Genomic DNA, 24,189 nt, shown 5'->3' with positions numbered 1-24,189 from the left:
TTCATCTAAAATAACGATAATGGTAGCAGCAGCAAATTTAATCTGCCCGCAAGTGTCGTCTAGCAACTCTCAATACCCTTCTGAGCTGTAATCCCCTAACTCTTGCCGGGCCAATCACATCGTGTTTAGAGTCGGTGGGCGGGGTCATAATGACGACGGCCGAGTTGCATTTGTGTGCTTCTAGTAAACACAGAAACTGGCGAACGGCGACGGTCTTTCGAATCAGCTTTGACCGCGATTCTGGAAGACTCGGAGATAAGCTTTTCTCTGAGAAACGGACAATGAACGGCACTGAAGTCATTCTTAAAAAGGGAAGATGTGTTCGGAGTTTAGCCGACCGGATACGGCGAATGTTTAATCTGTCAGCGAGCTCTGCTTCACCGTCGTTGCTCTGGTTGGTTGTAGCGCTATCCTATCGCGTGCAGAGGGAGTTTGAAAGACAACCGTTTATCCCGCCCCTCGGATTGAGCCGTCAATGGGGAGTTTCCAGACCAAACATCTTGATGTGGGTCTGGCTTGTCAGGCTATGATAATGGCATAATAATGCAGGTAAATTTTTTCAAAGATCAATAAACTTTTATTTCTAAAGACTATTTAACACTGAAAACGTAAAACATTTTAAATATCTACAATAAATGAACAAAACAATAAAATGGACTGTTGCACACTACCTACATGGATACAACTTTTAGCAATATTATTGGCTACTTCAATAACACAAACGTATTGCTGCCTTGAAGAACAAGCGGGTGAAGATGATGATGAAGCCGTCGCCGCTCCATGTCTCTCCTGAGAACTCATCTTTACAAACTAATACAAATATGCGCAGGTCAGAGAGGACCTGTCCATCAAAAGCTCTTTATCCAATCAGAGTAGATCATTGTTAAGTCCGCCCCCACGAGAGGTTTGTGTCGAAAAAGCAAACGAAAAACTGAGAAACGCAAGCGAAATCTCTGGCAATGCATTCACAATCCACGATTTGCGAAAACGCATCTTTGAAAAACATTAACAAAGAATGAAGCATACTGAATTTTTTTCAATTTTCAATGTGTTTTTCTTCTTTTGAAATGGCATATTTTTGATAGTTTCTGAAAAAGTTTTGTTCAGTTTTATTGAGACAAAGGTAATTCCATACACGCTCAGGCAGTTTGGCGTGACTTAGCCTGGAACGCTACAAAGTCGTGGTTTGAAGTCGTAACTTACTGGCTCATAAACCTGCCTGGAACACAGCATAAGATCATTGCTGATGTCTTTCCTCCTTGGCTTTATGTTAACACACACCTGAAGGCTCCAGAGCAGCAAACTGACAATACTTCTGTTTTTATAGAGGTGATCACACTTGCTGATGATCAATTAATCAAAGCCATTTGATAAGCAGCGCCTGACTGCTACTTACCCTCTTCATTCTTATGTTAACAGTAAGGGTGGACTTAATTTGTCATCCATGGCTTTTCCAGTTTGGCTTTGTTTTTGTTAAATAAATGATGACATGGTGTAATGTAATGTGTTGTTCATCTGAGGATGTATTTACATAATTGTACGACCTGCCAAGGACCAGATGATCTTTTATAATGTCCTGATTCATAAAACCATCAAATTTAATAGGGTGTCTTTTCTTTTTCACATGACTGTATATATGTACTAGGATTGGCCAAACAAAGTTATGCCGATAGATAGAAAGATGACATGTCAAATGAGTCATCCGTCATTCCTCCTAAACTTTAAACAATCAAAGCTAGAGGGAAATGCTGGACACACCCTCTGAAGTGCTTTTGTACTGTTTAAATAATGATGAGGACGACTCTAGAACAGGTCTGGCTCCATAGCTCAGTGGTTAGAGCACTGGTCTTGTAAACCAGGGGTCGCGAGTTCGATCCTCGCTGGGGCCTGAGAATCAATTTTACACAAGTATCAAAAACTATTTAACAAGAGGATGTGTGTCTGACTTGGTGGCTGAGCTCCAAACTCAATCTATTGTGTCTGTGTAGTTTCAGAATTATATACAAAATTTTAAAATTACAAATTAAACTAGGGATGCACCGATATGAAAAAAATTTGGCCGATAACCGATATATTGCCTGATAAATTTAAATCCAATTTTTATAAATTTTTTAAGAGCCTGATTACAAAAACAAAGGTCTCAGCAATAAAAGCTCCCAAACACACAATTATGATGTTCTCATTCAAGTTTTATGTAGTCTAAATGACAGACTTGCGCTGCTCATGTTGCTCTGAGCGGCATTTTCCTTTTTTTTAAAAGTGATTCCAATCATATTTAAATCAATTAAAACCCATTATGATGAACAGAGCACATCTGAAGCGTCTCAGCTGAAGGAAATATTACATTATCCGCTGTAACCTATCGGACAAATGTTCTTATTACGATTAACATTAAAAATGTACAGATAATTGGCCGATACCGATATGGTGGACAATATATCGGGTATCAACACCTGAATGTGGGCAAGTTTCATGAAAAAAAGCTTAATTTTGAGAAAAATCACAAATAACTTGTATACAAATGTGATTCAGAGCAATGATCAAAACACAGATGAGTCCATTAACACATCAAAGCATCACAGAGTCCTAGCACTCATCCTGGGTGGACATTTCATTCAATAACTTTAGGCAGTTTTGATTTATATGGTGTATAATGTTGATGATTGTGTTATTTTACCTATTAAACTGCTTATAAGAGATTGATCGTTCTTCTTTTCCTGTGTTTTAATCAGATTCTATAATCGTGCCGGAGATGTGTAATAGCGCAAATGGGAAAGTGTGTCCAGACCTTTGACTGTACTATAATATACACAAAGAATATCAACCGATATATCGACATCTGACTTTTTTTACGCCCTAATATCAGTATCCGACTCCCCCCCAAAAAACATATTGGTCGAGCTCTAGTCCTTAGTTTGTCACCCATGGCTTTTCCATTTTGGCTTAGTTTTTGTTAAATAAATAATGACGGTGTAATGTCATGTGTTGTTGTTCATCTAGAGAGAAATGCTGGACACACCCTCTGAAGTGCTTTTGTACAGTTCAAATGGTGATGAGGACGACTCTAGAACAGGTCTGGCTCCATAGCTCAGTGGTTAGAGCACTGGTCTTGTAAACCAGGGGTCGCGAGTTCGATCCTCGCTGGGGCCTGAGAATCAATTTTACACAAATATCAAAAACTATTTATCATAACTATTTATGTGTGTCTGACTTGGTGGCTGAGTTCCTACAAAACGCAATCTATCGTGTCTATATGTAGTATCAGATTTATACACAACGATTGAAATTTAAGAAATTAAACTAGACACCGATATTAATATTTTGGCTGATATCGATAATTCATTATATTTGAAAGCCGATACCCGATATATTGGCTGATAAATCTAAATCCAATTTTTATATAATATTTGAGAGCATGATTACAAAAACAAAAATCTCAGCATTAAAACCATGCCCCAACCACAATTATGATGATGTTCTCATTATAGTTTTTATGTAGTCTATATGACAGACTTGCGCTGCTCATGTTGCTGAAACACATTCAGGTTATCAGCTGCTTCTGTGTCATTACCTCCATCTTCTCCTCCAGTTCATGCAGAAACTCTCCGTCGGCTCCTAGTGAAGACACGCAGGACGAGCTCTTGGCCGAGAGAATTGCCCTCGAGATGTACTCCAAACGCTGCTTCAGGGAGATCTCGGTGCTACACACACACACACACACAAAACCAACATTAACCACTAAAGCTCATATGACAGCACCAGGTTGAGGCAAACTGAACCTTTGAGGATTCATTTAAACATAAAAAAACATTTTTAAATTTAAAAGCTAGGATTTTGAACCAATTAGATTTTAGTTTGCGGGGCTAACCAGCACTATACCTGTGCATGTCTGCCAGTCGCGCCAGCACGTGTGCCGCTTTGCCAAAGCTTCTGTTCTTCTCGTAGTATCGCCACAGAAGGTCCATGTTACGCACTTTACTCTGGTCCTGCTTGATCATGTGCATCAAATGATCCTCAAGGTACGGAGAATTCACCTGGACCGGAGGAGAAAGGGTCCTTAACACTCAGAGCAAAGACATCGTAATCTGTTAGAAAACTGTGCATCATTTGTCATACCTCCAGAAGTTTGTCGGTCAGATCGGCCTGAATGAGCCAGTTATAGAGAGCGATGTGGAAGAGCTCGTCTTGAGATCTCTGAGCGAGACCCAGCATCTGCTCAAACTGTGTGAAGAATCAGATCAGTTACTCTTCATTCATCTAAAACTCATCTAAAACATATTTTACTTTCATTGAAATAAGGCTGAAAATTAAATAAAACAAATAGTAGGTGAAATGTTTTTAATCGCGGTTAATTACAGAAAATTGATTGACAGCACTAGTAATAAATAAACTGAATTAAATAACTAAACACTTAAATTAAAATGAAAAAACAAAACAAGAATAGGATACATTAAACCTAAAATAAATAAATGCAACTAAAAAAATAAGCTAGCTAAATTAATGAATATGTAAAATAAAATCTAAAAATAAGCTCAAACTTAAATAAAATTAGAAAAGTGAAATAAAATAAGTTGAAGCACTAATAATAAGGTTATTAGTTCTGTAAAAAAAAAATCTTCAATTTCACCCAAGTCTGTTATTTCTGTACACATTGGTCTTTTATTTTTACTTTTTCCAGGTTTATTTTTTGTTTAAATTTCATTTTAAGTTTTAGTTTTCAGTTTGAGCTAGATATATATATATATAATAACCCTGGTACTAAATTAGAAAATGTAAAATAAACTGCAATAAAAAACATTTATATTTCTAAAAACAAAATAATTTGAAGCTAAATAGAGATTTAAAAAAAAATTACAAAGGCACACAGCAAACTTACTCAAACTTAAACTGAAATGAAAACTGAAAATATAAAACAAAAGCCAATTCAAAAGAATACGTAATTGAACAGAAACATTAATATTACACCGCATCAAACTGTTTTAAACTCTGCAGCACATGAACTTCAAGCAGGTGTCATTATAACTCACATGGGCGGCAGCGTCCTCATTGCTCAGCATGTTGGGGTCAGAGGTCATGACTGGCGGTCCGGGTTGCTTAGGGACGCTGGGAGACTGAGGGGCCGCTTTACTCTGGTTCACCAACTCCTGCATGGTGTCCGTGATGCATTTATAACAGGACAGCCTGGATAAAACATAATAAATAATTGTGTTTATTTATTTATGACCGGATTCAAACCCACAACTCCCACGAGCACCGCAGAATCCTAAATGATGAGTATAGCCCCGTTTCCACCAAAATTACCAGGAACAATTTGTACCAGGAACTTTTCTACAGGAACTTATCTCCCCCCAGACCTGCAGCTGTCTGCGTTTCCACCGCGATCTAAAGTTCCCTTAAGATTAGGCAGATTAGTCCGGTGATATAGGACTGCGAGCTACTGCTCTTCCAAGTCACTGACGGACAGTAATCATTTTTGCGCGACCGCAAAAATGAACAAAGAATTATGACATTTTTTGTACCGATTGAAAGATTTAGTGGACTGTTTACTGAACGTTACCTAAACCAATCTGTTGTTTACATGAGATGACTTTCAGTCACAATCATTTTGGCACATGCAGTTTGTCTACCTCAACAAAAATGTCGCCGCTGTTTTCTCCAGCAGCTGGAGTGTGTTAACTGTGGCCATAGCAACTCTTAACGGCCACCAGGACTAATACAGTATTATATAAGCTATTTATTTGTTGTAAAGTGTAATAATCATCTCAGGAAAAAAAAAAATTCTGCCAGGCGCAGTTAAAGTAAAAACTGCCTGGGGCAATATACGCGGTGTCATTATTCCTACATTATCTTCATAACTTACGAAATAAAAAGTTTACCCCTCAGAAAAATGAACTTTCCTCTCATCAACATGAGCGCGTAAGGACGCACACTTAAACGTAATCGGTCAGGTCGTTTACATGGTGAAAAATAGACTGTAAAAAAAAAATGAATAACGAGTAAGGAAGAGATTCAAGCTATGCTGCTTTTGCTGGTTATGTATAGGTTTACTAAAGAGGTAATTAACAACGACAGAAAAGAGCAGCATATTCAGAAAGCTTGTAAAGCTAGATTTAAAATGACAATCTATATTATTATCAGCTATTACGGACATTGAACGTGAGTTGGCTGAGACGAACGCGCGCCATCAGACAGAGAGCAAGACTGATATTTACTGAACGCAAAACGAACCTCGCAAAAGACTTGTTGAAATAAAATGCTGTGTGAGCTAAACCAATCAACATGTTCAGCGCCCAAGTCCCGCCCTTGAAAGTTCCTGAACTTTGAAAAAGTACTACCTCGCGAGCAGGGCCGTTTGGAGGGGGAAATATTTAGCCGGAACTTCATTTAGACCCTGGTTCCTGCGGTCTAAACACACCGAGTACCACCCCAAAGTTCCTGGTTCCTGGGTAAAGTTCCTGCGGTGGAAACGTGGCTTATGTGTACCAAGAGGAAACCACCCCCAGTTTCTCTTGAAGCCAATACGGAAGTAACTTAAACTGAAATCCATCGACTGGCCACTAGAGACAGGCTCCAGAAGGAGCAGAATCTCATTGAGCCCCATGTTAAAATGCCCAACTTAAAAGCAGAAAAAAACATGTTTACAGCCTGGGACAAATTGTAGTTTTGGTCTATACGGCTAATTTTGCCTTTCATGACGACTGTGAGGGGGGTGATTTTTTTTAAATAACTCATTAATTTACATTATATAAAGCCTTAACGTTCTGCATAATTAAGGGTGTGGCCACTTTGAGTGACAGGAGGATTGCCGTTTGTCTGCTGTCGGTTAGTCATCACGTCACCTAAGCTCCGCCCACATCCCGCCTCTTTGCCAATTGTCAGTAATCTGGCAGTGCCAAGATGGCAACGGCCTACTTTACGCTTCAAAACTGCTCTACAGAACCCTATAGGTGACGTCACTGACACTACGTCCATATTTTTTTACAGTCTACGGTGTGTACTGACCTCTCCTGGAAGGCCTGCTGACCGGTGGAGTCCTCCTCTGGCTCTCCGTTCCTGTAGAAGTGCGGCCCCAGTTTCTGGGGGTCTTTTTTATCAGCGGCTGTGAGACACAGCTCCACCACTCCCTCATAGAAACGCACTGAACGGGAGCAGAAAGGGGTCAGTTTCTTATATAAAGATTGTTCGGTCGCTCTTCATTTAAAGACGATGCTCACCTTGCCGGTACTGCGAGCAGACGAGCGGCAGGTCTGTGCTGTGGCTGATCTGCTGATAGAGACGGAGGGATTCCTTCAGCGTTCGATCCTTCTCCAGCTTGTTCTGGATCTGTCTGGAGCTCTGAAGCAGCTCATTGGCCTGTGAGGAGGGAGAGAGATTTGATAATCACCTTTATTCTCAACCGGTTACGGTTTATCAAACACACTGACTGGTTGCTCATGACCAGATGTAGATGCATAAACAACAACAAAAGAAACATTGAAATTGTAAAAATTGTATGTGTGAAAACATTAAAAGTAATGCTTAAAAAAAGCATAATTATGGTTAAGTAATTTTTAACTTCAAATGTAACAAAAAATTGCTTATTGAATTGTTATGGAACCAAAGTGAAATTAAGATGTAAAAAATGTTATTTAAATCAATAAAAAACACCATTATTTCACTAAATAATAATGTACATTAAAAAAAGAAATAAATGAATTAACTAAATAAAAAGGATGTGATTCTTTTCCCAAAGCTGGCTGGAGTTATTTTTCCATCGTGTGTGTGTGTGTGTGTATGTACCTTGGAGCAGGTGCTGTCGTCACTGCTGTACAGCAGAGGGCAGATGTCTCTCAGGTGAGCGCTGACCGTGTCTACAGACGCGCTGTCTTTGATGTACACGTTAATGAGGGCGGTGATAAGAGCGCCAGACAGCTCGCGTCCAGAAACCACCACGTCCTTAAAACTCACAGCCTTCATCTGATCCTGAAACTCCTGAGAGCGGAAGAAAACCAGCGAGGCAGATTATAGGAATTATATATTTTTAAAAAATGAACACAATATGGCTTAGTGCGACTGTTACATCACGCTGACTGCAATTTAATGAATTAAATATATGCGCTACCCTTTAAATGAACACAGTGCTGTGCTTCATTCTGAAATGGGCAGTGCATATTTTTTCAAAATAAAAGCTCAATAGTTTAATGTGTGAAAATTAAGAGATTAAGACATTTCAGTCATTTCACAGTAAAACTAAATATTTTTTATTTTACACAGGGTTTTTAATACATTTTTAAGACCATTTAAAGAAACTTTAAGGAATAAACAACATAACATATCAATGTGTTAAATATAAATGTTTAGGAAGCACACAATGAGATGAATTAGCAACACTTTGAAGTTTGAAAATACAATTTCCAACAGATCTCCAAAACTTTTTCAAGCATTTTACATATATTATCTGGCAATGGGTTGAGAAAAATCATCTTAATTCAAACGCAAGTCATTTTAATAACCATTGAGAGATATTTGCACAAACTCACCTAATTATGTCCAATTTCTCAGAAAACAAGACTTGATTTCTTAATTTTGCATCTGAAGAAAATGTCTCTTGATTTAAGGATTTTTAGATATTTGTACTGGAATACAAAAATCCTGAGGTAGATAATATTTTTTTGCAATTACATTTAGGGCCCAATGAAATCAGTTTTTTTATTTATTTATTATATAGTTTATTAAATGTAATATGTTCTCAGTTTTTAAATAAAAAGCATGTCTAATTAATTGAAATCATGAAACATAATTTAACAGCAATTTATTAAAAGTTTAACACGCAAAAAAAAATTACGGCCTAAAATAAATTACATTTTTTCTCAATTCTGTGTTTTATTAAATTTTTATGAATGCATTCTGCTATCTGTCCATGTTTTTTTGCATCGCAGGGCGCTAATTTAATGCCATGATATTGAGTTTAAGACCTTCTGCTCCAATTTAAGACCATCTTACCATTTTTTTAAGGCCCGTGGAAACCCTGTTCCAGAACAATAATTGTATTATGTAATATTTTTATTTACTAATCATCACAATAAAATCATTACTATTTTAAAAGTCAAAAACTGTGAACATGGTCTATTAAAAACTTTATTAAGATTTCTTTTCATATCGCAGAAAAACAAAACATCAGTTTTTTACATGATTATGCATTCCTTTATAAACATAAATGTGACACTTGTGCTGTTTATACTCAAGAACGCAAGAGAGCGCAAGAGCGATGGGTCGTACCTTGGGCATCTCAGAGATGATGAGGCTGAACTGATGGTCACACAGAAGTTTCCAGAGCGCAAGAGTCTGACAGGAGCGATGGATCAACTGCTGCATGGCCTGAAGAGACGCTTTCTCATGCGCCTGAGCCTCCGCTGAGGAACAAACATGAGAGATGGTGAATATCTGAGCATGCAGAGACACAAACGTACATAAACTAAAACTCACTGTGGTACTTCCTCTGAAGCTCCTGCTGTACTTGTTGAGAGCTGGAACCATCGGGACGCATGAATCCCAGAAGTCTTTGCTGTAGGTTTGCCGGTGAGCTGAAACTGAGGAGGTCAAGTAAGTTAGAAAACAGCATTTCTACATGAAACAACATGAGCAGATGAGGAAGTGATGGGGACCTACTTGGCCACACCCAGAGAAGTCGGACTGAACTGGGAGTTTTTGTCCAGGAATTCCTTCAAACCCTGAAGCTCCATTAGGACGAGCTCCAGATCAGATGAACTAGCCGTGCTCTCCAACTAAAGAGCAAACATCATCAACGTACCACACAAAAAGCTGCTGTGATTTCACACCAAACACACGTCAAACTGAACCTAGTCTCAGCCTCAGACGTCACACCCACTGATTGTCTGATACATATGGCACACAAAATTGTGAAAAAAAGATTGATGAATTCCTGGGAGATGTGTGTGTCAGGTAAAAGTGTTCTATACTGTTATTGTAGGGACTTCAACGTTGCATTTTCACACCCCTAAACATGATCCTGAACTCTAATTGGTTGCTTTATATAAATCAGTCAGATGGCTTCTGGCCGGGTCCTTGGCCAATGAAAGCTGAGATGGAGTTCAGACCTCCTGCCGTCAGTCTAAAGGACTGGCTATGTGAGACTAACCTAAACACACTAAAAGATTGACACTAAACTTTTTTCGATTGGCTAAAAAGTTGCTGAAAGTTATGCACTACAAAAAATCTGGCACACAACTGGAGCAGTAAAGTAAAAAGACTCTTTTTTTTTTAATTAAACTTTAAAATTAATCAAACAAAAATAGATAAAAACTAAATAAAAAGCAATAATGTATTTTTGCAAAACTGTTCTAAAATCTGTCATTACCAACAATAAAGAAAATAAATAAATAAAAGCAAAGCATTGTAAAAATCGGTTATTACCCACAATAAACAAATACACATTTTTTCCCCGTAAAAATGCTTTAAAATCTGTCATTACTCCGATAAATAAAAACAAATAAAATAAAAACCATTTTTGTAGAAATTGCTCCAAAATCTGTCATTACTCACAATAAATTAAAAACAAATATATTTTTTTTAATTGTTCCAAAATCTGTCAATACCTCACAATAAATAAATAAAATTAATTAATAAAATAAAAAAAGAGATGAAACAAATTTTAAAACACATTTTACAAAAATGTAACAATACTCAAATTTGTCATTACTCACAAAAGTCATTGTCTGACTCCCGTTGTTTATGACGGTCTCCATCGAAAGGCTCCCGTCCCAGATGTTTCTGTTTCAAAGCATCAGGATAAAGCAGATCAGTGCAGTCTTCATTACAGAACCACTCAAAACAGAGCACTATGAGCTTTCCTGATGTCAAGCCAAGCATGTATTCTGACTGACCCCAGTATACGTGTGAAGTAAATGCAGATGCCGTTGTGTTTTCCAGAGAAGATGACCTCAGGTCCAGAGGACACAGCTGAGAGAGCGCCGCCGCCGGGGCTCATGGGTGTAGCTGGGAAATAAGGGGTCGACACGGTTGGCGGGAACATGCCTGATGAGTCAAACACACGGGACACATCCATCAGGATCTATTGCACTGTGGTATTATTGCATTCATTTTTTTATTTAGAATAACATGAAAAATAATAAGAAAAAGACAACAAAGAGATGCATTATGGGTTAGAGACAGACAGACATACCCTTGATTTCTTGGGTAGATTGATTGCATTAAAGAGGACCTATTATGCTTTTATACATGTTCATCTCTCTTTAGTGTGTAGAATTAGGCCTGTCGCGTTAGTCAATAAATCGCACAATAAATAAAATGAGCTCGATAATTTTTCCGGCCGTGCTAATTTCCATTTGTATGCTTGTTTGTTTTCCTCGTCTCTCTCGTTGACTCCTTTTGGGAGGTGTTTATACTCGACGCGCAGATCGGGTGCCGGTGTTATGAGCCTCAAGCTCGGCCAGATTCGTCTGGAGCTCGTGCTTCTTCGGTTGCAGAGCCGCAGGCAAAGTTACATAATTTGACGTGCACAGCGCCATGCAAAATGGGGTCTCGCGCACTCCACGTTGACGTTATTTTTGCCGCCCGCACACTCGCGTTTCTACGGACGCGCAGAGTAAAAAAGAGGAATGAAGCTACAGTATAGTTGGCAATTTGATAAATGCAAGTTAATTCTTCAGTTCAATCTGTAGAGATAGCAATACACATTCTCCTTTTTTTTGCCAAATAAATGAAAAGCATGTCATCAGTGTCTTCTCTTGCTGTATCCAAATCTCACCTAGCTTTCCTGAGAGATGGTCAAGTTGTTTGAGCATGATAAGATATAACTTTTTTTTAATGATGTATCCTAAGTTGTTGATAATTAACTTTAAAAAATCAAGTACATTTCTGGAGTTTTGACAAATAAAACAAAAAAACAAAACCAAGAACCGCACAGAACCGAACCGTGGGTTTTGTGAACCGTGCCACCCCTAATCTGCACCTCATCTGTTGCAGTTTTCATCCATTTAATTTATTGTTTTTGGTTGTTTTGTTCATTTATTGTGGTTATTTAAAAATGTTTTCCATTTTCAGTGTTAAATAGTCCTTAGAAATAAAAGTTTATTGATCTTTGAAAATTTTTACCTGCATTATTATGCCATTATCCTTATTTTAGATGAAAATGGTCTCAGAACGACAATATTATTGTTTATCGCAATAATTTCTTGGCCAATTTATCGTCCAGCAAAATTTATCATCATGACAGGCCTATGTAGAATATTCCTCATTTAAATAATTCATATGTGGAATAAAGGACGGAGCCTGGTTGAGGTAGTTACCGTATTTTCCGGACTATAAGTCACACTTTTTTCATAGTTTGGCTGGTCCAGCGACTTAGTCAGGTGCGATTTATATATCAAATTTAATTCATACTGACTAACAAGAATAAACATATAACCGCAAGAGGGCGCTCTATGCTGCTCCTGTAGCCTCCCCCTAAAAAAAAAAAAAACCTGAAAACAGAAAAAAACTGTTAACTGAAATATTAACTTAAAGACAACAACTTAGTAAGACTGAACACAAACATAATGCCCGCCATAAAGAAAATTATATTCTGCAAATTACAAGCTGCATGTAGTAAAATATGCAGCCGAGAACAACTCACACAGCGTTCGTCTCTCGCGGTGTGCTGTTCAAGCACATCTGTGGACTCGTTCCTCCAGCTCTGGCCATATTGCTTTCAGTCCGCGATTAGCTTTCTTTGTTTTCTTCATTACAGTTAAAGTAGCCTCTGCTTTTCGCCAGTCCCTCACAAGTTTCTCACCCACTTCAAACTTTCTTTCTGCTGCTCGATTATGCACAGTGAGCAGGTGTGGCTCCCACTCTCCACACTGCTTCTGCCCTAATGCGACTTATAGTCCAGTGTGACTTATAGTCCGGAAAATACAGTAGTAGAGTGTTGAAACTGGTGGTTATGGTAAGGGGCGAGACATTTCCTAAACACTTGACCAATAACAGCACACTGCTCCAGCCGACCAATCAGAGCACAGTGTTCTTTTCAGAAGGCGGGGTTTCACAGAGACAGGTTTCACAGTTTCACAGATAATAGCAGAGCGTTATTGACAGGCTGGGAAGAGGAGCCGTAACAATAAAGAATATGAGGAAATAATCAACTTTCAAGCAGGAACAACTGCTCTATTAGAGTCAGAAAACAACATAACAGGTCCTCTTTAACATCAGCTGTACTAGTCCACACAGATTAGTGAAGTGGTCACTGGTCTGAGGGGTAGGTTTATACCTGGGGCAGGCGTGGCAAGGAAACTGGGGTTTGGTAGGGGGCTGCCGACAGGCATTGGGGATCCTACAATCACAGCACACTACAGATTAGACATTAGTCAACACTGACAGCTTCTAAGTGTGAATCGACAAGGTTAATGGTTACAACAAGATCTGTGTTGAAATGTTACTCACCTGGTACGGGTGAGCTGAAGAGCGGGCCGACATTACTGGGCGCAGAAATGGCAGATGGGAAACGCATCTGAGCCTCTCCACCATACCTGCATACAAACACCTTCTGTGTTAAATACATCACATCAGTGATGGAGTACTCGAGTCCTGGACTCGGACTCGAGTCCGACTCAAGTCCTTATTCTCTGGACTCGAGTCCGACTCGAGACTCCATTCTCTGGACTCGTGACTCGACTTGGACTCGCGGACTGATTACTCGTACTTGGACTCGAGTCTCAAGGATATAAAATCGGACTTGAGGATTCATCAAATGAATTACGTTGTTTCTGACTAAATAGGTTATACAATTTGATATGTTACACTTTTCCTGTTTCGACTCCAAGACCAGCCGTGAACCATGATCTTGTTTTCCCCTCACAGACACTGCTACCGCTCGCTCTCCTTGCTTGACAACACACTCACTGACGTCACCCACTTTACGCCGCATTCTCCTGCATTATTCGCGGTCTAAATGTTGTCATTAGGAAAATGCAGAAACTATTATTGACTAATGCATATATGATGATAAACAGAGGAAGCTAGGGTTGGGCGATGTCTGCCTATTTGGCATCAGACGTCGACGATGTCTACGTACAGTGAAGCGAATGTACAGTGACAAGACATAACTGCCAGATTCAAACTATGCTTTCTGCAATGGCTGGTGCTGAGCCAAAGACGGACGCGCTCAGCGCTTAATCCGGCTTATGTTTATTTTAGATTTCATTCAGATATTTAAATACATATAATTTATAGCAAAATAATAAATGTATAGTTTGTAAAATACACAAATGTGTCTATGGAAGCAGCAATAAAAAATCCTTTCAAATGTATTTGCTTACATACAGTACAGGCTAAAGGTTTGGACACATTGCTGTATTGTTTATGAAAGAAGTTTCTTCTGCTAATCAAGCCTGCATTTATTTGACAAAAATACTGAAAAAATGTACTAATATTGTGATATATTATTAAAGTATTTTGTTTTCAATGTATTATACTTTAAATGATCATTTATTTCTGTGATAAAAGCTGAATTTTCAGGATCATTCCTCCAGTCTTCAGTGATCATGATCCTTCAGAAATCATTCTCAGATGAGGATTCATTATGAGTGTTGGAGACAGTTCTGCTGCCGAAATATTAGATGAATAAAAGGTTCCAAAGGATTATTCAAAATAAAAACATTTTCAAATAATATAAATCTCTGTCACTTTTTATCAATTTAACACATCCTTGCTGAATAAAATTAATGATTTATTTCAAAAAAGAAAGAAAAAAAAAAAATATTGTTGATACAAAAGAGTTCTAATTTTAAAACATTTGCTTCATTTTTTTTTTTTACTTTTTATTCGTCAAAGTATTATAAAAAAGTATCACAGGTTATGAAAAAATATTAAGCAGCAAAACTGTTTCCAACTTTAATAATGAATCATCATTATTATTATAATGATTTCTTAAGGATAATGTGACACTGAAGACTGGAGGAATGATACTAAAAATACAGCTTTGCATTTCAGAAATAAATGATAATTTAAAGTATAATTAATTGGACTCGGAACACGGGACTCGAGCCTCGACTCGGACTTGAACTCAGGTAATGGTGCCTCGACTCGGACTCGACTCAGACTCGTCTTTGGTGACTCGGACTTGGACTCGGAACACGGGACTCGAGACTCGACTCGGACTTGAACTCAGGTAATGGTGCCTCGACTCAGACTCTTCTTTGGTGCCTCGACTCGGACTCGACTCGGACTCTTCTTTGGTGACTTGGACTTGGACTCGGAACACGGGACTCGAGCCTCGACTCGGACTTGAACTCAGGTAATGGTGCCTCGACTCAGACTCTTCTTTGGTGACTCGGACTTGGACTCGGAACACGGGACTCGAGACTCGACTCGGACTTGAACTCAGGTAATGGTGCCTCGACTCAGACTCGTCTTTGGTGACTCGGACTTGGACTCGGAACACTGGGACTCGAGACTCGACTCGGACTTGAACTCAGGTAATGGTGCCTCGACTCGGACTCGACTCAGACTCGTCTTTGGTGACTCGGACTTGGACTCGGAACACGGGACTCGAGACTCGACTCGGACTTGAACTCAGGTAATGGTGCCTCGACTCAGACTCGTCTTTGGTGACTCGGACTTGGACTCGGAACACGGGACTCGAGACTCGACTCGGACTTGAACTCAGGTAATGGTGCCTCGACTCAGACTCGTCTTTGGTGACTCGGACTTGGACTCGGAACACTGGGACTCGAGACTCGACTCGGACTCGACAGTTGGTGACTCGACTACAACACTGCATCACGTCAAATCAGGCCGAGTAATGTATAAAAACACTCACAATATTTCCATCATGATTTTGTTGGCCATATACAATTAAGAAACAATTTGTGAATATTGCAATGGTTTTAAAGTGCATTTTATTTAGTCATTATATGATAATGGTAATGATGCTGAAAATTCAGCTTTGATCATAGGGAATAAATTACATTTTACACCATTTTCAAAACAGCTGTTCTAAATAATAATAATAATATTTCAGTTTTTACTGTATTTTTGACCAAATAAAATGCAGCCTTACTGAGCAGAAGAGTCTTCTGACCCCAAACTTTGTGTGCGTGTGTGTGTGTAATATATATATATATATATGATTGCCGATCATATCACCGATTGCAATTTGCTTGGCGATACCTTTAATTTTGCTACTTGTGACTCTCAAGCTGGCTCTATGATATCCGTTTTATTTCTTTCCAAATTCAGTTATGCAGGGTTATTTTTAGTTTATTAATTTGACGACCGCCATCTCCGTAGTGAACGCGCCTATAGAGAGAAATGCACATCATGGATTACATCATCAGAGAGTAGCCTATTTCTTTTCTTTTTAAATTGTTAAAAGACATTTCAATCTTTCTTAAGATATATTTCATGTCTGTGAGGCGTACGCTGAGTTTCGTTAAATTAGGATGAGATGCGTGCTCCAATTCACGAGTAATGCGAGTGGCCGCAAGGGCGCCTGCATGATTAGAGCATGTAGTAAAATATGCAGCCCAGAATGATTCACACAGCGTTTGACTCGCGCGGCTGAGCCTCTCCCGGCAGAGAGTTCAAGCATCTGTGGACTCGTCCCTTCAGCTCTGGCCATCTTGCTTTCAGTCCGCGATTAGCTTTTTTGTTTTCTTCATTACAGTTAAAGTAACCTCTGCTTTTCGCCAGTCCCTCACAAGTTTCTCACTTCAAACTTTCTTTCTTCTGCTCCGTTATGCACAGCGCGCGCGGCTCCCGCTCTGCTTCTGCCCTAATGCGACTTATAGTCCAGTGCGACTTGTTATTTTCCTCTTCATGAGGCATTTTTTGACTGATGCGACTAATTCTCCGGAGCGACTTATAGCCTGAAAAATGCGGTAAGCACTGCATTGCAATACTTGCATTTTGCCCCGTCACTCTCAACGCTCCCACGCTGTATTTATCTTTGCCCGCTTCATGTTAGAAAGCTGGTCATGATATCTTCTTGTGGATATGACAAATGTCTGGGAGCGCTCTGGCGGTCTCTAGTTGTGCAAAAATATATTACAACTAAATTCAAAGCACGTCACTGACGCCACTTAACCGAGCAAAATGTTTCACTCGGTTACGCAATTTTTAACGGTTAATCGGTTAACCATGGACACCCCTATTCCAGACATGGCTTTTTAGATTTTGGAGGGTAAAAATCTCTTTCTCTGCCGCGGTCGAGTTGGGCTCTGCACTTTCTGCCATCTTCACTGCAAGACGAGTCAGCTTTCAGCGGCGACTCCTGTGACCTGTCCATGAACCCTCATGCGCGCGAGCGCGTCCTGAGCAAAGCAGACAGCCACACCTCTACTACCGCGGGCGTTTCCCCGCCCACTTTAAAAAAATTTTTTATTAGAATATTAATTTTCACCTTCAAATTTGTTTTTTAAAAAACTATTCTAATATATATATTCGAATTTAGAATAGTAGTTGACAGCCCTAAAACGTTAATTTATTTTTAATCAAATTTAACAAACCAAAAATTTTTGGGCAAAAAAAATGCTGCACAACAGAGTTCTACTGTTAAAATGAAAACATGGAAGAACAATTGTGTGATTATTCCTTTAAAGACATACCTTATACTGTACAATAGTAATATATTTCTGTCACAAGTTAAACCAAACTTTTATTTTGAAGGGTTGCCGTGAAGATATTGGCTAAGTCTGAAATCGTGTACTATGTGAGTAGGTACTACATTTGAATTTGAACGAGCTTCGCGCCTGTTAATAAAGTACGTTCTATACAGTATGAATGAGTGTAGTATGAATGTAATTCGGACAAACTCATTCACACAGAGACACACAGAACATGCAGGATTAATATTTAAATAGTCTTCTTGTGGTTTAATATTCACAGACACTGGTCTATATCGTGATGTGATTTAAGTGACTGTCCTACTTTTGATTTATTCATCCAAACTTTGATAAATTCTGTGACATTCTGCGTTATTTAGTAAAATTAGTTATGGCTGGATTCTGTCAGTGTTTTCCACTTCTATAGATCAGTGGTGCACACTTTTGGCGTGAGCTAGAAAACTGCGGGAATTAGTAAAATTATATGCAACACAAACACTATTCAACTGTAGCGAATAAGACGAGTGAGTGAGAGGAGGCGGGTGTGTGTGTGTGTGTGTGTCACTTCACAGGCGAAGAGAAGAGAGCGAGAATGCGCAGCTGACGTTATTGCCTGTGCCGATGGCAACAAAAAACGACTTGGAAATGTTAAGATGTGAAATTGACCGGCCAGTTGCCGATTAGGGATGCCACAATTCTCAACATAATATTGAACCGTTCGGTACGGCATTCAGAGTTCAATACACGCTTGTGAATTGCGTGTTTTTTCCTTTCAGTTTTGCATTTAATTCATTATTTCTATTTCTCTTCTTTTTAAATATTTCTCTTGAACATGAAACAGTTCTTGATTTAAAAAACCTAAATCATATCTGACCTGAAGAAGGCTCGAGTGGCCCATATAGACACCTCTCTATCACTCGCCGCAGTGGAACAGGCCAAGATGAGCGCCGTGGCACACGCCTGCTCTTCCTGTGAACGGAGATGAATATTTATCCAGAAATACATTCAGGTGATGACATTAAAATAATAAGCATAAGGACACACACCCTGTGCAGCTTGAAGAACCTCTCGATCTCCTCGCTCTCGCCTCCGGTGCTGCTCACCAGCAGGTGGCGCAACTGATCCACCGGCCTAAACTTATGGAAGATGTGACTGCCCTGCAGACGGCACAGCAAACAGTAAGAGAAGAAGAACGTGAAGAATATCATATGCTGCGTCCCAATTCGCCTACTTATACTAGGTCCTAAAAGTATGTACTCTTTTTGTGAAGAAAAAGTATATATAAAAGTATATGCTTTTGTGTAGCAGAAAAGTATGCAAGCTTCGGGACTACTTCGCCATCTTTAACGGACTCTGTCGCTTAGTAACGTGCATCCCTTCACCGTTTATCTGCCCTGTCAATCATCGTCAGATTCGCCGCATTTAAAATCCTCCACATTCAGTTTAATCTCCTGCCGTATCGGAGAGAAATGTAGCCGCACGCTTATCTGCCATGTGTGGGTCTTTAATGCAGACTCCTCTCTTGTGTTTGCAGTTTAAATATGATGATGTATTTAAAAGTTAATGGCCAAACATGTCATTACAAAAGTTCACAATGCTGCTGCAGGTTAAATATAATGTGGACAACACTGAATAAATATATTTTCGTCAGGTTAAATACTGAAAATTGATCACTCAAACCTTTATCTATCTAAACTTCTCTACTTAACTGTCGGACTCGCAAATCAGTCATGTTTGTAGTTTTTAACGCTTTTTATCCGCGTTTGTAATTCTAATCAAATCCTCGTCCAACTCGCAATGGGTTGTGGGCAATATCAGCCATTAAGAGTGTGCATCGATCAGTACTTCGAATTCTGACCGGAAATAGTAAACCATCCGGGTATCTTTGGCATACTGTTTTCCGCATACTACGATTTGGGACATACTAATTCTATTTACGAATACTATTTAGTATGGATAGTATGCGAATTAGGAGGCAGGGAGAGTGTCATCAACGGGAAGATAAATCACACCTGAGCAGACAAGAGAACAAATTTCTGCGGCGGGATGTTGTGCTGCTGAACGACTAAAGGAGAATCAGTAATGGGAATGATATCTTTATTCAGAGGAGTGAGGATTCTGGGAGATTTCGATTCCTCGATGGAACACAGAGCCCATGAGTGACCGTCCACATTCACCGTCATCTGGAGAAAAAGACAAAATATGAGCGTCAGAGCGCCATCTCTGACATCAAGAAACCACCAGACAGCTACATGTAGATATAAACATTAGACATTTGATTGTACTTTTCCCTCCAGTGTTACATCATATTACACACATTTTTCTATTTACATTGTTTTTGTTTGTTTGTGTTGCTGTTTTTATTTTAATATTTTTTTCACCCATGTAATTCCACAATTAATGCTGTAGATATGGTATCTGAATCGTTTAAAAATCACATTTTTAAACTTGGCTTTTCAAGACCTGCACAAATAACATTAATACCATATGTAGGGTAGAGCAAGATCTGTGGAAACATTCAAACCAAAAAATGTCAATTTAAACAACTTTAGGTAACACTTTTATAGCGTCCTTGTTACATATGTAACATGTACTTACCATAGTAATAGAGCTGGATATTGACACAAATTTCACAATTTGATTCGATTCACAAGCTTTCAATTCGATTTTGGATATATATCAGGTAGGCCTAAAATACATGGCAAATTTTCTCAAGGAAAACAAATATTTTAACTAATGCTCTAAACTATGGAAGTCATGTGTAGCCTTATAGGCTGCATTAGCTTACTATAATATTGAAGGTAAATTATTTACTGATTTCTATAAAACACTTAAATTACACTCAAAATTTTTATTTTATAATAAAACAGCTCTACATACATTTAAATGGTCATATAAACTTACCAGATTTATTCAAACATGCATTAATTTTGAGGAACATTAAAAATTATAATGAATGTAATATGGTGCATATATTAAGTAAAAAACTCCTCAAGATCATTACGTGATGTATTGTTCAAAAGCTGTTTTACTGACGTCTTTCCGCAGTTGACACACTGATTGAGCGATTACATGTGACATGATACTGATTTCAGTAAGTTGCACTGTATCTTTTAACACACCTTCAGATGCTCATTCATGTTTAATTCGCGCTGTAACTGATATTAAAGCGGAGAAGATCCGTTCATGTGCCGCTTCTCTTGAGCTGAGCCAGAGCGATCTCACGCCACAGCGCAAAAATTGTATTTACTGTATTTCCTCAAATAAAAGCCTGTAGTCAAATAAATGCCGGGCCTCTGATAGTGGCCGGGGGCGTGGTCAACACGAACAAATAAAGGCCGGTCTCAAATAAAAGCCGGGGGAAAATTAGTGGATAATCTCCTAAATGCTGTTAATTTAATGCGAAACCATCCTGATGCTACGCCCCGATGCGAGTCATGCCAGTGCGACACACACTAATCCTGGTCTCTTCTATAGTTAACCTAAAACTTTACATGGATTGCTTTGTAAATTAAATTGAGAATATAACGGATGCATGTGCCATTTTAAATAGGCTACTGTAGTCAGGGCACTGATCAGGGATCAGCCCATTGACTTACCGGTATGTCCTGATCAGTGCCCTGACTACTGAACTAGGGAGCTGATTAAGACGCACCTAATATTAGCGTCTCGTCTTTTTTATGTCTTCTTAAGGGTTTCGCACCCAAGCCTCGAAGCTCAGCTCCGCGCAGCCCCATCTCAAGTCTTATTAATTTATACTTTCGCCTGTCTCCGCTGCGCGAGCCTCCGCTGACTGCGCGCGCTCCTTCGTGCGGAGTTACAAAAAAATGCGTATTATTTTGTTGTATGGTGATATTTTTGCAAATGTTTCTTTAAAAAAATCAATGATATTTGTCCACTGGGACGATCACTTCAAATTGAAAACGGTTTACATAAAGCAATTCTATTTCAAACAGATGGAATTAGAAATACAGGCCTGCCCCTAATAAAAGCCTGCTTCAAACAAAAGCCGGTTCCCATCGGCAGTTCAGGTTAAATAAAGGCCCCAGTCTTTATTTGAGGAATTACGGTATGTTTTTGAATTTCGTAATAAAAGGTATGCAATTTAAAATCTGACACTTTGTTTCATATCAACAGTAACAAAGCACAAAGATTATTGTGATATATTAGATGGGAGACACGCTACAATGTTTCGTTCATGCATCAACTGAAAACATGATAGACTAATCGATTCTTGGGATTTAAGAATCGATATTGGTTCATAAAAATGAGAATCGATTAAAATCGAGAAATCAATTTTTTTTATCCAGTCCTAGTAATAGCAGTAAATTATGCATAATTACATGCAACTAACCCTACACCAAACCCTAATCCTATAGTAAGTACATGTAGTTATAGTTAATTAATATCACTCAGTGCTGAAATATATAATTACACTGTAACAATGACGTGTTAAAATAAAGGGTAACCCCAACTTCACACCTCAAATCATACCGATTTTGACCGGAACAAAAAGTTTTATAAAATGAAAAACAGGACGTCAGAATTATAAAGGATTATAATTATATTAATGTATTGTATTATTTTGTTCAGGTGAGAGACTTCAGATGTGCACTGTTCATCATGATGGGTTTGAATTAGGGATTAGGGAACCGGCACGTTTTTGCTTCTAGCGCGTGACCGGCAACCGGCCGGTTTTTGCTTCTAGTGCGCAACCTTCTTTTTTTTTCTAATAAAAAAGAAAAAAAGTTTTCTTCTTTCCGCCGATTTTTCAGGAAGAGCACCCGCTTGCGAAATCCACATACGCTTATATTGCAATCATTCGCAAACATGTCACGTATTTTGCAATATGCGAGCAGGACTGGAAATGCAGAGCTACCTGTCTGAAGCACAGATACCAAGAAGCGAACAGCCGTTGGTGTACTGGCACACAAATAAGAGCCGCTTTCCTGCACTCGCTGAAGTTGCGCGAGCTTTCCTCTCTGCGCCGTGCACAAGCGTCGATAGTGAGCGCTTGTTCAGCTCAGCTTCTCACGTGTTGGAAACGAAACGAAACAGACTAACTTGTGAGAAAGCCGAATGCTTCTGTTTGTAAAAAAGAACATCCATGCACTTTTGAAGTGAAATACTATCAGTTAAGGATGATCATTTTTATTTTATTTTTTATTTTACCTTACCTTAATTACATTGACTTAATTTGATGTAGCATCTTTTTTTTTCTTTGTTTTTTCATTGCACTAAACATTATTTGATTTAACATTTTTGGAACAATGTATTTATATAATCTTTTAAATTATTTAATTTAATTATTTGTTTTAATTTAACTGGTAAAGACTTTTTTTCTTCTTTAAACTGAATTTAAAAACAATTGCTGATTTAAGTAAATTCTTTGTTTGGATTGTTGAATGTGTGTTGATTGTGTTGTTTGGATTGCCGAATATGCATATGTTAAAGTTAATAGGTAATGTTAATTTTTAAATAGGTTCAACCTAATTTAATTGCCTATTAATTTCAGATTGCAAACTTGTTTTCATTGGCCAAAAGCCAAATTGGCCTATTAAACACCAAATAAACATCTTGTTCATGTATACTTTCTTTCTTTATTGTTTGTTGCTTAAAATAAAATAAAATCGGGAAATCGGTATCGGAATCGGCCAGTTTGCTTGAAAAACATCGGTATTGGAATCGGCCATGTAAAATCATGATCGGTGCATCCCTAGATTGAAGCGCTTGAAATAGGATTAGAATCACTTCAGAGCAATTCTGTCATATAGACTACTTAAAAATATAATGAGAACATCATAATTGTGTGTTTGGCACATGGCTTTTAACGCTGAGACTTAGTTTGGATTTATATTTATCGGCTTTTAAAAATATATAATAATCATCGGTAACGGTCAAAATGTTCTTATCGATGCAGCCAGTTTACGATGGCCTTAAATTTGATACTGAACTGAATTTAAGACCCACAGAACCCTTGGTTAAAATAGCCAAAAAAAGAAAAAGAAACAGCAAGTGGCATCATCTCTCACCTGAGCTTCCATCAGAGGCTTTTTAAAGGGAAAGGAATCGTGGTTGATACACCACAGGACATCGCTGTCTTCTGTCTCAGAGGAGGCCATCAGCAAAACCCCTTTACTGTACAGAGCCTTGTGAACTTTAGCTGGTTTCTGGAGTGTGGAGGACGCAGAGAAGCCGGGCGGCAGACGCACATGCACCAGCGACAGGATGCTGGGGCGGGCCAGGACGCGTTTGGTGGTGGGCGGAGCAAAAGGGATGCTGCTAAAGTAAAGACGTACACCTGCACAACACACAGAAACACAACTATATATGCAGATCAGTGCTTCATTATTCTAGATTATAACTGAAGCGTTCGTACCTGCATGAGTGACGGCCATCAGCTGACAGTCTGACGACTCCGAGCGATCGATTACGGAGATCTGAACGATGGGTTTGAACACGGAGCGATCAATCGTCCTGCAAATAATAAGACACATGAATTGGAGCTGATGAATGCATTATAAAGGGGAATTAAAAGCTAACAAGAAAACACTATTTATCAGTGATCGTATCAATGTTAAACAATATT

At 38.7% G+C, this 24,189-nt stretch overlaps 1 protein-coding gene and 2 non-coding genes across 6 annotated transcripts in view; 2 read left to right on the top strand and 1 right to left on the bottom strand.

The window, feature by feature from the left end:
- Positions 1–24,189, bottom strand: part of nup155 (nucleoporin 155) — a 45,297-nt gene that overhangs the window by 9,034 nt on the left and 12,074 nt on the right. For 2 of the 4 annotated variants that reach the window (XM_067433334.1, XM_067433335.1), the window contains exons 10-28: positions 23,980–24,077; positions 23,633–23,901; positions 19,613–19,783; positions 18,647–18,757; positions 18,475–18,569; positions 13,441–13,526; positions 13,268–13,330; positions 10,884–11,034; positions 10,704–10,770; positions 9,649–9,764; positions 9,466–9,569; positions 9,259–9,392; positions 7,780–7,971; positions 7,215–7,353; positions 7,003–7,138; positions 5,028–5,181; positions 4,117–4,221; positions 3,880–4,034; positions 3,572–3,701 (exon numbers count right to left, since the gene is read on the bottom strand). In XM_067433334.1, the coding sequence (XP_067289435.1) occupies positions 3,572–3,701; positions 3,880–4,034; positions 4,117–4,221; positions 5,028–5,181; positions 7,003–7,138; positions 7,215–7,353; positions 7,780–7,971; positions 9,259–9,392; positions 9,466–9,569; positions 9,649–9,764; positions 10,704–10,770; positions 10,884–11,034; positions 13,268–13,330; positions 13,441–13,526; positions 18,475–18,569; positions 18,647–18,757; positions 19,613–19,783; positions 23,633–23,901; positions 23,980–24,077 (2,476 nt within the window). The remainder of the gene's footprint in view (positions 1–3,571; positions 3,702–3,879; positions 4,035–4,116; positions 4,222–5,027; positions 5,182–7,002; positions 7,139–7,214; positions 7,354–7,779; positions 7,972–9,258; positions 9,393–9,465; positions 9,570–9,648; positions 9,765–10,703; positions 10,771–10,883; positions 11,035–13,267; positions 13,331–13,440; positions 13,527–18,474; positions 18,570–18,646; positions 18,758–19,612; positions 19,784–23,632; positions 23,902–23,979; positions 24,078–24,189) is intronic. The other 2 variants (XM_067433336.1, XM_067433337.1) reach the window with 1 other exon arrangement.
- trnat-ugu (transfer RNA threonine (anticodon UGU)) lies at positions 1,817–1,889 on the top strand. The gene has a single exon. It is a non-coding gene; the product is annotated as a tRNA-Thr (tRNA).
- trnat-ugu (transfer RNA threonine (anticodon UGU)) lies at positions 3,078–3,150 on the top strand. Its single transcript has one exon. It is a non-coding gene; the product is annotated as a tRNA-Thr (tRNA).

The sequence above is a fragment of the Pseudorasbora parva genome, chromosome 23 (genome assembly GCF_024679245.1).
Source record: "Pseudorasbora parva isolate DD20220531a chromosome 23, ASM2467924v1, whole genome shotgun sequence".
Taxonomy (NCBI): domain Eukaryota; kingdom Metazoa; phylum Chordata; class Actinopteri; order Cypriniformes; family Gobionidae; genus Pseudorasbora; species Pseudorasbora parva.
Note: the sequence above shows the minus strand (reverse complement) of the source record. Positions and strands in the feature narration are given on the sequence as shown.